General features: G+C 49.8%; 7 protein-coding genes across 7 annotated transcripts; 4 read left to right on the top strand and 3 right to left on the bottom strand.

Moving 5' to 3' along the window:
• Positions 1 to 847: 847 nt before the first annotated feature.
• M438DRAFT_385076 (uncharacterized protein) lies at positions 848 to 1,427 on the top strand (the record flags this gene model as incomplete). Its single annotated transcript, XM_029908966.1, has 1 exon — positions 848 to 1,427. A coding segment is annotated over one exon (555 nt), but the record flags the coding sequence as incomplete, so codon positions are not given.
• Positions 1,428 to 1,971: 544 nt separating this feature from the next.
• On the top strand, positions 1,972 to 2,799 carry M438DRAFT_338406 (uncharacterized protein; the record flags this gene model as incomplete). The annotated part of the gene is made up of 1 exon (XM_029904116.1): positions 1,972 to 2,799. One exon carries the CDS (start codon positions 1,972 to 1,974, stop codon positions 2,797 to 2,799), a length of 828 nt encoding a protein of 275 aa, XP_029757215.1.
• Positions 2,800 to 3,437: 638 nt separating this feature from the next.
• Positions 3,438 to 3,935, top strand: M438DRAFT_325211 (uncharacterized protein; the record flags this gene model as incomplete). The annotated part of the gene is made up of 1 exon (XM_029903083.1): positions 3,438 to 3,935. One exon carries the CDS (start codon positions 3,438 to 3,440, stop codon positions 3,933 to 3,935), a length of 498 nt encoding a protein of 165 aa, XP_029757214.1.
• Positions 3,936 to 5,322: 1,387 nt separating this feature from the next.
• M438DRAFT_101090 (nitrate transporter) lies at positions 5,323 to 7,275 on the bottom strand. Its single transcript, XM_029898630.1, has 2 exons — positions 6,830 to 7,275; positions 5,323 to 6,776 (listed from the first exon to the last, which is right to left on the bottom strand). The coding sequence occupies exons 1-2, from the start codon at positions 6,973 to 6,975 to the stop codon at positions 5,363 to 5,365; spliced, it is 1,560 nt and encodes a 519-aa protein (XP_029757213.1). The 5' UTR covers positions 6,976 to 7,275; the 3' UTR covers positions 5,323 to 5,362.
• A 2,185-nt stretch (positions 7,276 to 9,460) lies between these two features.
• On the bottom strand, positions 9,461 to 10,724 carry M438DRAFT_377082 (uncharacterized protein; the record flags this gene model as incomplete). Its single annotated transcript, XM_029908706.1, has 6 exons — positions 9,461 to 9,724; positions 9,776 to 9,916; positions 9,968 to 10,185; positions 10,234 to 10,414; positions 10,463 to 10,603; positions 10,656 to 10,724. 6 exons carry the CDS (start codon positions 10,722 to 10,724, stop codon positions 9,461 to 9,463), a joined length of 1,014 nt encoding a protein of 337 aa, XP_029757212.1.
• A 480-nt stretch (positions 10,725 to 11,204) lies between these two features.
• On the bottom strand, positions 11,205 to 12,995 carry M438DRAFT_348390 (Nop-domain-containing protein). Its single transcript, XM_029906138.1, has 3 exons — positions 12,823 to 12,995; positions 11,610 to 12,766; positions 11,205 to 11,556 (listed from the first exon to the last, which is right to left on the bottom strand). Exons 1-3 carry the CDS (start codon positions 12,950 to 12,952, stop codon positions 11,263 to 11,265), a joined length of 1,581 nt encoding a protein of 526 aa, XP_029757211.1. The 5' UTR covers positions 12,953 to 12,995; the 3' UTR covers positions 11,205 to 11,262.
• Positions 12,996 to 13,243: 248 nt separating this feature from the next.
• On the top strand, positions 13,244 to 14,980 carry M438DRAFT_338403 (T-complex protein 1 subunit zeta; the record flags this gene model as incomplete). The annotated part of the gene is made up of 3 exons (XM_029904115.1): positions 13,244 to 13,285; positions 13,345 to 14,698; positions 14,751 to 14,980. 3 exons carry the CDS (start codon positions 13,244 to 13,246, stop codon positions 14,978 to 14,980), a joined length of 1,626 nt encoding a protein of 541 aa, XP_029757210.1.
• Positions 14,981 to 15,029: the final 49 nt, after the last annotated feature.

Raw genomic sequence — 15,029 nt, 5'->3', positions numbered from 1 at the left:
TTTTTAATTCGAGCGCGTTATCCAAGGGGAGCGAATACCCATTCTCCTCCCCTTGGATCTAACTCTGTCTCCGAAAATCATTGTGCATTGTGACAGACGCGTGAGTGACAACGTCCGACGCGTGTTTGGAGAGACGACCGTGCTGGAAAGACAGGGTGAGACCTCTTGCACAAATTTTGTCGACTTCAAAAATTCAGAGCGGCAGCAATGGTCACTTTTACCATTTCTCGACGATGTCTTGATATTGGCGGATCGAGTATCATGTTCTGCTATTGATTGCTCAATTTCGGTTTGGTGGATCAATGCTTGGTCGATGTATATTCACTTTTCGTTTTCGAGCATTCGATCATTTGGGAATTACACAATTTCATCAGAAGAAATAGAACGATGCACACATGGAAGCGATAGTGACGACAAGGGTATACAGGGTATGTAAGAAGGCCTCAAAGGCCATCAAAGGTTCACTAGGGCTCTCCCTTTGGTAGTAGGTAGTAAAACATACATGCTCGCTCGAGATAGGGTGCGATATGCATACAGACAGGGTGACGGGGGAAATCCTTGCTCGGAGCTCGGATAAATGACGGCCGATATGGGCCACGCAAGTTTTGCTTATCCACCACGCGCGTGTTAGGGCGCTGGTATCGAGATGCTGGCCGTACAACTATACGATCATCTGGAGATTTCAAGAGAGTCCACCGAGAGCACGTGAAGTAGCGGTTCCCAGTGCATTGTCACGCAGGATGCAAAAGCCTTGTGTATTTCCAGAGCGATATCTTACGAGTCCTCATATGTCGAGGGAGTGGTTGACGTGCGCTGTCTATGAAGATCAACGCGTTCGGTATCAACTCCCGAAATACGTTCCGTGACCGCTACGACTTCCCAACCACCTCATCTCTTTCCTTCATTTTCTCTGCCACTCATAATTCGGACCAACTCCCGACATCGAGGCGCAGTGTCAACTATCTACCAGCACAGATGCAACTCTATCTCGAATGGCAAAAATAACACGATCGTCCGGAGGCTCTCATTCGTCGAACGACATCGCTCGATCTCCCTAAAAGCCCCCTTCCACTTCAGAGCAACTCCTGATTCATATCAAAAGCCTACTACCGGTCTCGATCAACCACCAAAGCCTTCTTCATCCTTTTCAACCGAAGTTTATCAAGAAAACATAGGAGTCGGCTTCATTCGGATGTCGAGTAAGCATCTAAGACATTCAATATTGCTTGGAGTCAAGCCACATAACGGTCTCGTCCTCGCTTCTCCTTTGGAAAACGGTTTCATCACACATCTAATCCGGATTTTGCTTGCGAGTGCGAGGTCGCGATGCTCGATATGGGGTATATGCTATTATAATGTATGTGGGTATTCCCGATTTGACAAATTTTGGGAGCATGTTTGAGCCACAAGCTTCTGTCAGACCCTTCCTGCCACAGCGGAGAGGGTCTTCTAGGCGACATCTCCAAGGGTCTGGCGGACTCTGCAGACAAGACAACTGGACTGGGAAGATGCTGTTGAACGGTTGAACGATCTTGATGCAAGACTCTGACGACAGTCGTATGGGCATGCAATGATGACTTCACCAGCAGAGCCAGAAATACATAAGCATGCCATGAATCGCGATGGACCAGATAGTAAGTGATCTAGAAAGACTCTGACAGCCACCCCGCCGGTTCTTTCGGCCGTTAACGAAACTTAAACGTTGAAAATGTGAGACCCGATCCATCCAACACAAAGGTCGAGATCTTTGAGGATTCTGGTATACCGAATTCCACTGTAGCAGTTTCATTATATATGTTTCCTTGTTGTCTCCTCTGTTCTTCTCTATCATCAAGCAACTTCACATTCATTACAACACCAACACACACTCTCTTCCAACTTCAAGCATTTCAAGCTTCAGTCACACTCTTTAACAGACACTACTACTACATTCTTTCCAACAACCAATACAATCTCTATACCAAACTCACAATGCGTTTCCAACTCTTCGCTCTTCCTGCCCTGGCTGCTCTTGCTGAGGCTGCTGCTATCTCTAGCAAGCCTAGCAGTGTCTGCACGACTTGCCCAGTTACTATTCAAAACACAGATGCCGCCATTGCATCAGTCATGTCTCAGATGTCCGCTCAGAGCCCCAGAGCTGTCCTGACAACCACAACAATCACTGGTGCACCAGTCGCCTCTACCGCAGTCGCAAAGATGAGCACCACCGCCGCTCCCACCACATCAGCAAAGCCCACTTCATCAGCAAAGTCCACATCGTCGGCTTCCAAGACTAGCAGCACCAGCAGCAAGAAACGTCAACGCCGTGCAGCTACCTCTACTTCCTCGACCGTCGTCTCATCCACACCCACCAACGGAGCATGCGCAGTACAGCCCAACTTCGGCTACACCTACACACCCTCCAACCCCGCCCCCTCGGCCTTCCTCAAGGACTCCACCCTCCGCTCTCAATACATGTCGGCCAATGTCCCCACAAACTACACATGGCGCTTCGCCGGCTTCTACGCCTCCCAATCGCAACCAGGCTACATGTTCTACACCGAACTCTCCGCCTACAGCCCCACCCAATGCGCATCCATCTGCGACGGCAACGCCCAATGCAAGGGTTTCAACATTTACTTTGAGCGTTCGCCCAAGCAGTTGCCTGGAGATGGTTGCAGCAACCCTGCTCCTCAGGTTAATGTCAGATGTGCCTTTTACAGCACTCCTGTTTCGGAGGCCAATGCTGTCAATGTTGGCTCGTGGAGGAGTTCGTTCAATGTTGTCATCACTGGTGCTAATGGGTACACCAAGAACTAGATTAACAGAATGGTTCTCGGTGAACGGCGGTGGTTGATGGTCATGATTAATTCTTTTGTTCTTGTTTTTCACCTATTAGATATCCAAAGTATGCACGATGAATGATCTTTATTCTATTCTAAGAATTCCCGACTTGAAGATGTGCGATTCGCGGAATAATTTTGTCTATATACGTTTAGAAAGAGCGATGAATGAACGACTACCCATCGTGCCTTCGTCATTAATCTGCAACCTTACTCCTCTACACTTCTCATACCATAATATCAACACATATCGGTTTTCTCCATCTATCGTGTCCACCCCGAGACCTCAAAGAAGACAAATGAACAAATATCATCTCGTATGGGTCCTCACCATGATGGAGGAGTGAGGAGTAAATGTGCCTGAGGCTTCCAAGGGATGAGGGAGATTGGCACGTGGCGTGGCTAGAGAGAAAGTTCTGTGCTTCTGACTCTTTACGGATGTTGAAGGGAAAGTGCGACGTTTCTCTGGGTGTTCGATACTTCAACTTTGCTTATCACTTCCACCGGGAAGCAAGTACATCATCATTCTTGAAAAAAAAAAAAGGACCCAAAAAACCATCTCTCATTGAGCAAAACACCCGAAGAATGAATCGCGGAAACGACGACCATCGAGAAATGCATTCAAACCACATCCCGTATGACTCGAAAGACTCGCCCTCTCTATCAACCAACAATCCGGGCTCCACGAGCTCATCACAATCAAATGTTTATTTCGTCTACGGCTCCCTGATGGACCCCTCAACCCTCCAATCCGCCCTCCAAACCATTTTTCCACCCACCCTCCACCCAGCAACTCTTACCGGCTATCACATCAAGATGTGGGGTTCATATCCAGCCCTGCTCCCTTCCTCTCCATCTTCGTCAGTCTACGGCATGGTTTTCGAAATCAGTGCTTTTGAGCACGCGAAACAGATTCAGCAACGCTTGGAGGAATATGAAGGGTCGAATTATAAGTTGGAAGAATGTGTTGTGGAAGTTCGAGGAAGGGGAGATGAAGAGGGAAAGATGGTGAAGGCAAGAGTATTTGAATGGATTGGAGGGGAGGAAGAGTTGAAGGAGGGAGTGTTTGATCTGAAGGATTATCAGATGAGGAAATTAGAGGGAAGGAGATAGGGAATGTTCTAGTCGGTGTCGATGTTTTTCTTTTTGGCTGGCTCAAAACCATTGAAACACTAGGTTAGCGTGGAGTCGGAGCGCAATGGCTTCAAATGAGAAGTTGGATGGTTGATGGGACAGAAGTATAAAGTTTGACCATCTATATCATAATCAGGTAAAGACAGTACATGATATTTGAGAATCTCATCTCAGTTTACTACCTTGCTCATCGAGGATGTTGGACATCTCAAAGCATAAGGTATGTGTAGAACGATCGACTTGACGAAATGCTTGCAATTCTAATCAACAACAGCCCGGAATTGTTACTCAGGATTCCTATCTCTCGCATCTCAAAACTGTGTGGCTTTCCTTATAGCACAAATTTAGATAACTCTTCACCTCATGATCAAAACAGCAAAAAGTGTTCCCGTCAACACTACAGTTCGCAGATGAAAGTAAGCCCAGGTTCTTCCAGATGAAATGCTCGGGATCAATGTCTCTGTGCTCTGTTTTTGTCCTGCTAACAACCCTGCTACTCGTACAAAGAGTGAACTCTCATTATTTATCACTTACACCAATCGAATTTCTACTCAAGGCTCAAAAACAAGTTGAGCACTTATCCTATGCTTTTAACATACTGTCAGACATCACTGAAATGATCTCTGACGAGAAGCTACGTGAGTGATGGAAGATGAGTACGACTTCCGTTGTGAGTAAAGGCGGTATAGAATACGGCAGTTTGGAACCAACCTTATTCTTATCCGCCTCTCCATTCTCGAAAATATACGACAGTGATTATCTTGCTCGGTTGACAGTCGTACTTAGTTTATAGCCTATCCCAGAGAAACGCTATTCTAACAGCTCAAAAGAAGTATCGAGATGTGGAAAGATAAGGGACGCGGAGGTTGCAGGATCAGATGGTTCACAAAAAGTGTGAAGCAAATGCGATCCTATAAATTTTGATGTTTATACAAGTGAACTTCACGATCTTGATGGACGAATGTTGGGTGGATGTGGTAATCAGAGCAATGGAAATGTTGAATGGAAGGAGTAATGAAGGCCAAGCTTCGGCATGGAATGTTGCGGATACCCACACAGATGCCGATGCGATGTCAACGAAGCCAACGCGGCAGGTGCGATGGCATCCAAAGCTATCTGCACCACAAGTTCGAAAAAAGGCAACAAGGCGAAATCATTCAAATGGAAGAAGCAGCGATTAATCGACAAGAAAAATTTGATTGTCAAATTCGTTAAGAAAAAAAGCAAAAATCTAGATCTAAGAAAATTTGGATATCTCATACAACAAACAAAAAAAAAGCGCCATACAAAAGGTCATAACAAGTCATTTGCCAACCATATCCCTTGAACCCCAAAACCAATAGTTGCCATTCCAACACAGTACAATCCAAAAACAAATCATGAACGTTTTCAAAAAGGCAGGCGTTTTAGCGACCACCGATCTGTCCCTTGGGGATGGGCTTGATCCATGCGGTCAAGACACCCATGCCCATCATGATGGCACCGATGGTCAGGAAACTCTGACCGAAGAGAGTTTTCGTGCCGTCAACGCTGTATCTGAAAATGATGGCGAAAACGATACCGCCCAAGTTTCCGGAAGCACCGACGACACCGGAGACGATACCGTTGGCGTGAGGGTGGACGTGAGGAACAAGAGAGTAGTTGAGTCCGTTCGCACCCTCGAGGAAGAAGCCGACACCACCAGTGATGAGACCGACGAGGGCAGGGCGGGAGTGAGGGTTGATTACACCGGTGATGACCATGAACATACCGGCAAGAGTGACGTAAACGTGAAGGAGCACCTTCTTGCCCCAAGGTCCAGACATGCGGTATGCGTAGTCGGAAACGATACCACCAAGAGGTCTGAAGATGATGTTGAAGAGACCGAACATGGCAGCCCAGTTACCAGAGTCCTGAAGACCGAGCTTGAGGTTGCCGCGGTAGTAGTTACCGAGAACGCTGTTGACGGAAAGCTCGCAGCCGAAAGTGCAGAAGTAGCAGATACCGAGGACAAGGGTTTGAGGAGAGAAGACGACGGGGATGGCGTCCTTGAAGGAAGGCTTCTGGACGACTTCGCCACGTACGGTATCGAGCATCTGTTCCTCGCCCATCTGAGCTTCGTTGTCGGCGAAAGTGCCACGAGTCTCGTCGAGCTTCTTCTCCTCGCTGGCGACGTCCGAGCTAGAAGGTGAGCGAGAAATCTCCTTTCTCTTCTCGCCGCTGATCTCGCCAGTGCCGGGCACATCAACGATAGCGCCTTCGATAGCGTGGGAACGGAGGTTGCTCTCAGCAGTCTGGAAGCGGTCGGCCCACTTACCAGTGGGAGTGTCTTCGCAAAAGAAGAAGAGTGCGAGGGCGACTGAGGTGATTAGGATACCAGGAACAACAAAAGAGACACGCCATGCGACGTGACCGGTGAGGCCCTGATCCTTCATGAGGGAGTTGTAGATGGCAGGCATGACAAAGTATGTGATACCACCACCGGCGTTACCGAGACCAGCAGTCAAGGAGTTGGCAGTACCAACAATGTTCTTATCGTAGAAACCAGTTGTCCATACTTGGCAAGGCACGAAAGAGCCACCGAGGATACCAATGAAGAATCTGAGGACATACAGACCGGCAGCACTGGTGACGGTACCAGCCAGGAAGGTGGGAATGGCACCAAGGAGCAAGCATCCGGCGAATGTGTATCTAGGACCGAAGCGATCGCAAGCAGGACCGGCAACCAGACGAACGAGGAGAGTGGCAGTCAAGGCGATGATGTTGGAGTTGGCGACCTCGTGCTTGCTGATACCAATGTCCTTGGCAATGACATCGCTGAGAAGTGGAGGGAATGCGTACCTTACAGTCGGGTCAGCCACAGTATGGGGAGGTATGGGGTATAGTGTACTTACCAAGACCAGAATGCAAGCAAGAAACCGAACCATGAGAAGAAGAATACACGGCCATAGTTGTTGACAGGGTTGAAAATAGGGATAGTGCGAGCCTTCTTGTTGATGGGGTTGACCTCTGGGGCCGACCACAAAACGCTGATACCCATTGTGATATGGTATTTGATATGATCTGGACTGAATATGTCGTGGGGATGATTCCTCAAATGCCAGAAATGAGATGGTCTTCGAACCTCTTTTGGGGTTGTTGGTATGTAATAGAAACCGGATGAGGAGACCAATTGCTGGGGTGAGGATGGGGAGGTTTAATATTCGACTCTCACCACACTGACATCGAGCAGCAATTTGATGTATCTCCGGTGTACAACTGATTACCACAACGCCAAAGCAAAAAGTAAGTCCGCGGATCTGTGTGTACCGTCAGAGTGCAGATCTTGGGACCTCAGCTAATTCTGGGGTTGGAAGGAAATCTGGAGCGTCCGGCCCCTTAGCTCCAGATAAGGAACTGCAGAGGAGATGGTCGAACGACGTGTGGACCGGAGTCGTGAACAGAGCCGCAGAGGACCAACAACGTGGGTGAGAAAACGGGTTGACTTCAGGCTAAGCCGTGTCGAGATAAGGATCCGGGAGTTTTAGGACACTCTGCATGTGAACCCTTGATCTGCCAATTCTCCTTCTCTTCTTGCTGTTCTCGAAAAAGGGCGCTATTCATGAAAACAGTAACTTAGATTCCTGATGTCTGTAGAGGCATGTTCTTCTCACACAGTCAATCCCCTCATCAATCAGTTCAGATCAATCAGACAGGGATCTTGTATAAAACACGGCTTGTGAAGAAGTGTGGGTGTTTGGGGGAGCGAATCGTTGACCACGTATTGGAAGCTGGCTTATCTCTGGGCGCACAGATAACCACAGCTCCCGAGAAGGAAAAAGTGGATTTCTGACCTCCCCTGCCTTATCAGTGGCTTGTTGTTGTAAAACCTCTCATCATAGAAATACTTGACCATCTACGATGAGAGTTTTGGTTCCTTTGATGCATGTTTTTTTGCTTTCTCCTCGCTCAATTCCTTTCCGGATGTGCCTACCTCGCCTCGAAAGGTGGTTGTCTGCGGATTCTGCGGAAGCAAGTTTCGCCTGTGGTTGATTCGTCGCAATCAACAAACTCGCGAGTCGCAAAGTATACTTTCAACCCCCGTTGGTGATTGTAAAAAGTGTAGGTTCTTTCTATCTCAGGTAGGTGCAATTGCTCGCGACAGTCATCGCATGTGTAAGGCTCGCAAGCAGCGAAATCTGTTGAACCCAGTGTCGTTGCGTTTGACGTTGGCGCACCTTCCCGCTAGCTCCCGCCTTCCCTTATCTGGAGTGGTCAATGACCAATCAGAGACGTTTACTTCATCAGCCTTGGATGGTGATCATCTTGTGGGCTATCGTTTCGAGACAACTGACATGTGAAATGCTTATATCGCATATTGCATTTATTACCATGCTACTCATCACGCAGCCTCATGTCACAGTGCAGTATGGTTGATTCTGGTTCTGATAAAAATGATATGTGATTTTCACCCATTCTCGGTGAAATGTGAACTACTGTCTTTGACCACAGCCTTCCTCGGCTCAAAGTTCTGACCATAGCAGGCTGGAGAGGTAAGAGCAGTCAAGACGAGTTCTTGGTTATCCAGCGGCTCTGCGTCCGCCCAGTCGTGAAAATGAAGTCTGATATCGAATTGGAAAGCCACACGCATCGATTGTGTGCCTAGAAGCCAAGTCACTTTGCTGAAAACTGTCAATCAAGGATGGCATGGCATGTGTATCGCAAGGCTGGTCGTCATGGTTCCCGCGGAAATGCTTTTGTCGGAGTTACGATGTCTGTTAACCGCGTATGGGTTCCCTTTTTGGTCAGATACAACGCTTTGGGTGCTGTCGGACCGACCTGCTGACCGAACAGGTTGCTCGAATACATGACTGATGAAAGCGGTTGCTCGAAACACCATGAACTGGACAGTAAGATCTCGATATCGTCATGCTCTGCTGGAGTGCCTGAGAATAGGTTCACGGCACACGATCCGAAGTGAAGATCAGACAATGCAAGCCTTATCTGGCAACGCAAAAAACAACCTCATACTCTCTTGGTCTGCAGGGCAGAGAGAAGCCACCAGTGTTCCTTCACGATGGATGGATCCTGCGAGACAAATGAATTTCCTGGGAGCATACCGGAGAAAGACGACACAAGGAACCTGCCAAGTCGAATGTTGTTTCTCCTGACTCTGCCACAGCTGTGGACCAAGAGTTCAACCAGGCGCGTTGAACTCCACCTTGAGGCAAGACTTCTCCGGGCGCAGACAATAACAGCATCTCCGCGCGTGTGTCAAATGAGGGTAAGAGAAAGCGTGACATTCGCGCGACCACCCGTGAGTTGTTCTTGGCGGCAAGGGTGCGTCCCTAAATGGTCCAGGCTCGAGAAGACTGCAACAGATAAGGATACATGCTCTGGCTGATTTATGGTTTGCTCTGCCATCTTGAGCTGAACATCTGTAAGTTTTCTAGTTGGATCTCCGACAAAGTGTTAGCATGTGATGGAATGACTGATGGTGGAAGAAGATCTCAAGGTCGAGTATCAAATTTCGTAAGCTGTCATGTTCAAGCCGGAGCTGCTTCGTCTTTGATGGGCACAGCTGGAGTCTCTGCCTCTTCTTTGACGGCTGGAATCTCCGCCTCTTCTTTAGCGATAGGGGCCTCAGTCTTCTCTTCAACCTCCATCTTGACGTCCTCTGCAGGTTGTTCCTTGGGTGCTTCAATCTTCTTCTTGGGCTGCTCCTTCGGAGTGGGCTCGAAGATCTCTGCAAGGTTGTATTTTTTCAGCGCGTCGTAGTCGTTGGGTATAACACTGATACCACAGATGCTCTGCATAGATTAAGTTTGTGTCCCATGGTATTTGAAACTGGCTTGACTCACGGTATAGACTTCGACCATAATAAGAAGATCGGGTTTCTTGAGGTCAACTTGATGTCCCGGGCCGACCGTATGCGCAATGTTCTGGATAATGTCCATTCTCTTCATAACATTGTGGTTGCGGATTGTGGGACGAATAGCAAACTGCATATTCCATAAGCATCTTAATGGTTTGATGACTGCCGTACAACCTACCTTTCTGGACACGTGCGGCTCCTGGTGGAAGTGAGGAGCAAGAACCTCCTGGGCCACCTTGATTAGACCGTTCTCAGTGGCCTTACCCATGAGGGTCATCGGCATCAGGCGATTGCAGAATCGGGTCCGCTTTGGTGCGTTGGGTTTGGCCGCATCTTCGACGATTCTTCGTACAAACGACACCGGCTCGACGGGTGCTCTTGTCTTGAAGAAAATGACTTGAATATATATTAGCAGAGGTTCGAAATAGAGTGGAGCTTACTTACCGCATTGTACGTCCAGTTTGATCGACCAGAAGAGAGGTTTGCTTTGGCTTGGGGGCTTGCGCATGTCGGCGAGTTCTTGTTGGATTTCGGCTTCAATGTTAATTTCACCATCACCCTCATCGTCGGATCCCGCAGCACCAGCTTCTGCGGCCAGTTGATCTCCGTAGAGTAATTGAGCATACTGAAATTACACGTTAGCAAACGCAATCATTTTCGCATTGTTGCCTACCTCGTTGAAGAGATCGCGCAGCTCTCCTGTGCATTTGCCTTCTCTGCCTTTATCGCATGTTGCCCAGATACCTTGGTCGCCAGGCAAGATGACTTTTTGAGTTGCGTACTGGTCAACTCTACGTGGTGTTTGCCATAGCTTCTACTCTCAAGTCAGTTTACAAGCGATTAAGACATCGGGTGCAGAGATTTGCCTTTGCTTTCTTGCTGGCACCGTCGGCTCCACCTGAAGGAGCAGATCGCTTTTTGCTTTCGTCTGCCATATTTTGGATGTTTTTGTGGCAGAGTGTTGAATTGTAGATTGGAGTTTTTCTTTAGATGGACTTTCCAAAGCCGGCAAGCGAGGTCAGAGTGCCAAGCAATCCTAGCAGGAAGTCACGATCAAGCAACCTTCCCGTGTGCTATAGACCTCATCACGCTTGTGCTCGAGTAGCTGTAGAAATGCACAGTGTTCTCGCGACTGGTATAGTAGCCCAAATAGAAGCGCCTTTACTTACACGCTCTTCAGAGGCTGCGTTAGGATAACGTGTGACGAAGCTTGTCACATGGGGAGGAAGCAAGGAAGCAAGCACAATGTCAAGTTCATAAGGTAAGAAGGCATAACTGAGAAGAGTGAAGTTGAAATGGAATCATTCATGCGTTTTGTACAGCTCAGTAAACTGCCTCGTGCCCTCAAAAGGAGGCATTTTTGGAAAATCGAATAATAACAGATAATGCTTTCCCACTCTCTTTAGCCCAAATCCTCAACGCCGACGACGCCGCTATACTCCGACAAGATGGCTTTGCAAGAAATTCGCCATTTTACATGCTCTTCCTTGACTTCTTCTTCTCCTTCTTGTCACCGTCAACACCCTCGCTCTTGCGCTTCTTCTTCTTTTCCTTCTTGTCGGCCTCGTCATCGTCTGAGTCGCCGCCCATTGACTTTCTCTTCTTGTCCTTCTTCTCCTTCTTCTTCTCATCCTTGGACTTCTCCTTGCGGACGGCTTGCTCGGTTGCTTGAGCGGTGACACCATCAGCCATCTCGACGTCCTCGGCAGCACCAGCGGTGGGATCCTCGACGTTGATGTCTCCAAGAACAGCGTTCATTGCGGCTTGCTAGTAGGTTGTTAATTTCTTGCACTTCATTCACATGATACGATATTGCTTACCATAGCTTGCTCGTTCTTGGTAGGGGCCTCGCCAGTGGCGTAGAAGTTCAGGCGCTCCTCAACCTGGGCCTTGAGGGCCTCACCGAACTTGGTGGTGGGAGTCTCTGAGAAGTTGTCGATTCTTGAGGCGATCGAGGTCTTGTTGGCAAGGAAACGAGAGATACGACCCTTGTTCTTGGCTCCGGCACGACCGATGAATGACGAGTGGTAGATGATACCGAACTTGGGGGTGTTGCCCTTGGTCTTGAGAGCTCTGAAGAGGGCCTTCTCGGCACCGAGAATCTGGACAGTCGAGGCGGGGTACTTTGCGAGGTTGGTCAAGGAACCGGCCTTGGAGATGAGACGGGCACCGACGGTCTCGCCGATGAGAGCAGCCAAGTTGGGAGCGACAATGCTCATCTTGGAGACGAGGTAGTTGCCGACCGACTTGCGGTACTTGTTGAGGGAGACAACGCGCTCAGCGAAAGACATGACGTTCTCCATGTCAGCGTCGGAGATATCCTGACCCATGGAAACCTTTGCGGCGTCGATGATGCTGCGGGCAATGGCCTCGTCGTCGTCAACAATAGCGGCAAGGTCGTGCAAGTTGTCCTCGGTAAGAGTCTTCTTGTCCTTAATCAGAAGAGCGAGCTGGGCGTACTTGGTGTTGTCGGAGACGATCTTGACCAGCTCGGGGAAGTGCCAGCCGTACCATTCACGGACACGCATGGAGAACAGGTTGGTGGCCTTGTCGAGGTGGTCGATGGTAGCAATAGCCTGGATGATGTGGTTGTCGTTCTTCTGGACGCTGAACTTCACCTTGGCACGCGAGTAGGCGTGACCAAGACCAAGCTGGGCACGGTCGACATCACCGGTTTGGAGCTGCTTGAGGAGCTTCTCGGCGTGGAGTCTCAGGCCACGGAGGAGGTCGGCGCAGACTTCAGAGGTTTCGGAGGTCTCGCACTCGAGCGAAGGGAATCCAGCCTTGATGCTTCCGGCAAGACCTCTGTCGGTAACACCGAGGACGGTCTTGTTCTTCTTGCTGGCCTTGGGCATGTTGGCCTCGAGGACGGTCTTCAGGTAGTCGGACATGATGCCCTCAGAGACGAGGTTGGCGTTCTCAAGAGCCTGGGCGGCGCCCTGGAAGGGAGCGAAGGAGACGAGCTCGACCATCTTGCCTAGTGGGTATTAGAGCTATTGCGCAAGGAGATTCACAGGATACTGGAGGTGATACCGAACTTGGCGAGGTCCTGCGACTGCTCCTGGACTTCCTTGAGGCGCTGACCGACCGAGTCGGCCTGCATGCGGACCTTGAAGATGGCATAGCCCACACCGGACTCGTGCAAAAGGTAGTCGACAGACATGGCGCCGATAAATCGTTGTCTTTTTTAATATATGGCGGCGCGCAAAAGTCTCGTCGGTTTAACACTTGCTTCGGAAGAAAATGCAAAAAGCTGGAGGACCAAAATTCGAAGTTTTTGCCAAGGCCCCGAGCTTGCGGTGCCGTAGGGCTGAAGGGACCGCCGCGAGACGAGAAAGTTGGTGCTGCAAGCAAGCAGCAGACTGCCTTACCTGCCCATTCAGCTACTGTACTCTGTGTTATTGCCAGAGTTCTTGTCAGATTCCAGGCGAAGTTATATCCACATACCATCGCCATGTCTGCCGCCCAACTCCTTAACCCCAAGGCCGAATCAAGGGTATGTCGCCAAATATTTATTATGCGCCTGCCAAACATTCACTGACAAACCATGTACAGCGCCGCGGCGAGGCCTTGAGCGTCAACATTGCTGCCGGTGAAGGTCTGCAAGGTGTTCTTGCCTCAAATCTGGGTCCTTCGGGTACCCTGAAGATGCTGGTCGATGGCGCTGGCGGCATCAAGCTCACCAAAGATGGCAGTGTCCTGCTCCGCGAGATGCAGATCCAGAACCCTACCGCCATTATGATTGCTCGCGCTGCCACCGCACAAGACGACATCACTGGTGACGGAACTACCTCTGCTGTTATCCTGATCGGCGAGCTCCTCAAGCAGGCCCAGCGCTACATCTCCGAAGGCCTCCACCCCAGAGTCATCACCGACGGCTACGACCTTGCAAAGGCCGAGACCCTCAAGTTCCTTGACGACTTCAAGCTTGAACGCGAAGTCGACCGCGAACTCCTCCTCTCCGTTGCCCGTACCTCGCTTTCCACAAAGATCAATGCCACCCTGGCCGAGCAACTCACCCCTGACATTGTCGATGCCGTCCTCGCCATCTACAACGCTCCTGCTAAGCCCGACTTGCACATGGTTGAGATCATGACCATGCAACATCGCACCGCCGCCGACACACAACTCATCCGTGGTCTCGCCCTCGATCACGGTGCCAGACACCCCGACATGCCCAAGCGTGTCGAGAACGCTTTCATCCTCACCCTCAACGTCAGTTTGGAATACGAAAAGTCCGAGATCAACTCTGGTTTCTACTACTCAAGCGCGGATCAAAGAGAGAAGCTGGTTGAGAGTGAGCGTAGATTCGTTGACGAGAAGTTGCGCAAGATTGTCGAGCTGAAGAAGGAGGTTTGCGGTACAGATGGATCCAAGGGCTTCGTCATCATCAACCAGAAGGGAATCGACCCCTTGAGTTTGGATGTCCTGGTCAAGAACGGCATTTTCGCTCTCCGTCGCGCAAAGAGAAGAAACATGGAGAGATTGCAGCTCATTTGCGGCGGTATTGCTCAGAACAGCGTCGACGACCTCACACCCGATGTCCTTGGTTACGCCGGCAATGTCTACGAGCACCAGCTCGGAGAGGAGAAGTACACTTTCATCGAGGATGTCAAGGAGCCCAAGTCGGTCACTCTTCTCATCAAGGGACCCAACGCACACACCATCGCTCAGATCAAGGACGCCGTCCGTGATGGTCTGCGCAGTGTCTACAACATGATCGTCGACGGTAGCGTTGTACCGGGTGGTGGTGCCTTCCAAATCGCCGCACACGCACACCTGAACAGCGAAGCATTCCGCAAGACAGTCAAGGGCAAGGCCAAGTGGGGTGTTGATGCCTTTGCCGATGCTCTTCTCGTTATTCCCAAGACTCTAGCCGCTAACTCGGGACACGATGTTCAAGACTCAAGTAAGTTCAGATGTACAGATATTCCCAACACACATACTAATCATGTTCACAGTCGCCGCTCTCCAAGACGAGCAAGCAGAGGGCAACATTGTCGGTCTCAACTTGACAACTGGTGAGCCCATGGACCCTACACAAGAAGGTGTGTACGACTCATTCCGTGTCCTCCGCAACTGCATCGCATCAGCCGCTGGTATCGCATCAAACCTACTACTCTGCGATGAGATGCTCAAGGCAAGACAAATGGGCAGAGCACCTGGCCCTGGCGGAGAGCAAATGGAGTAAAAAAGTCAAGTCAGATAAAAAGTATTCATGACGATTATGGCATAATGCG

The sequence above is a fragment of the Aureobasidium pullulans genome, assembly GCF_000721785.1.
Source record: "Aureobasidium pullulans EXF-150 unplaced genomic scaffold scaffold_21, whole genome shotgun sequence".
NCBI lineage: Eukaryota > Fungi > Ascomycota > Dothideomycetes > Dothideales > Saccotheciaceae > Aureobasidium > Aureobasidium pullulans.
Note: the sequence above shows the minus strand (reverse complement) of the source record. Positions and strands in the feature narration are given on the sequence as shown.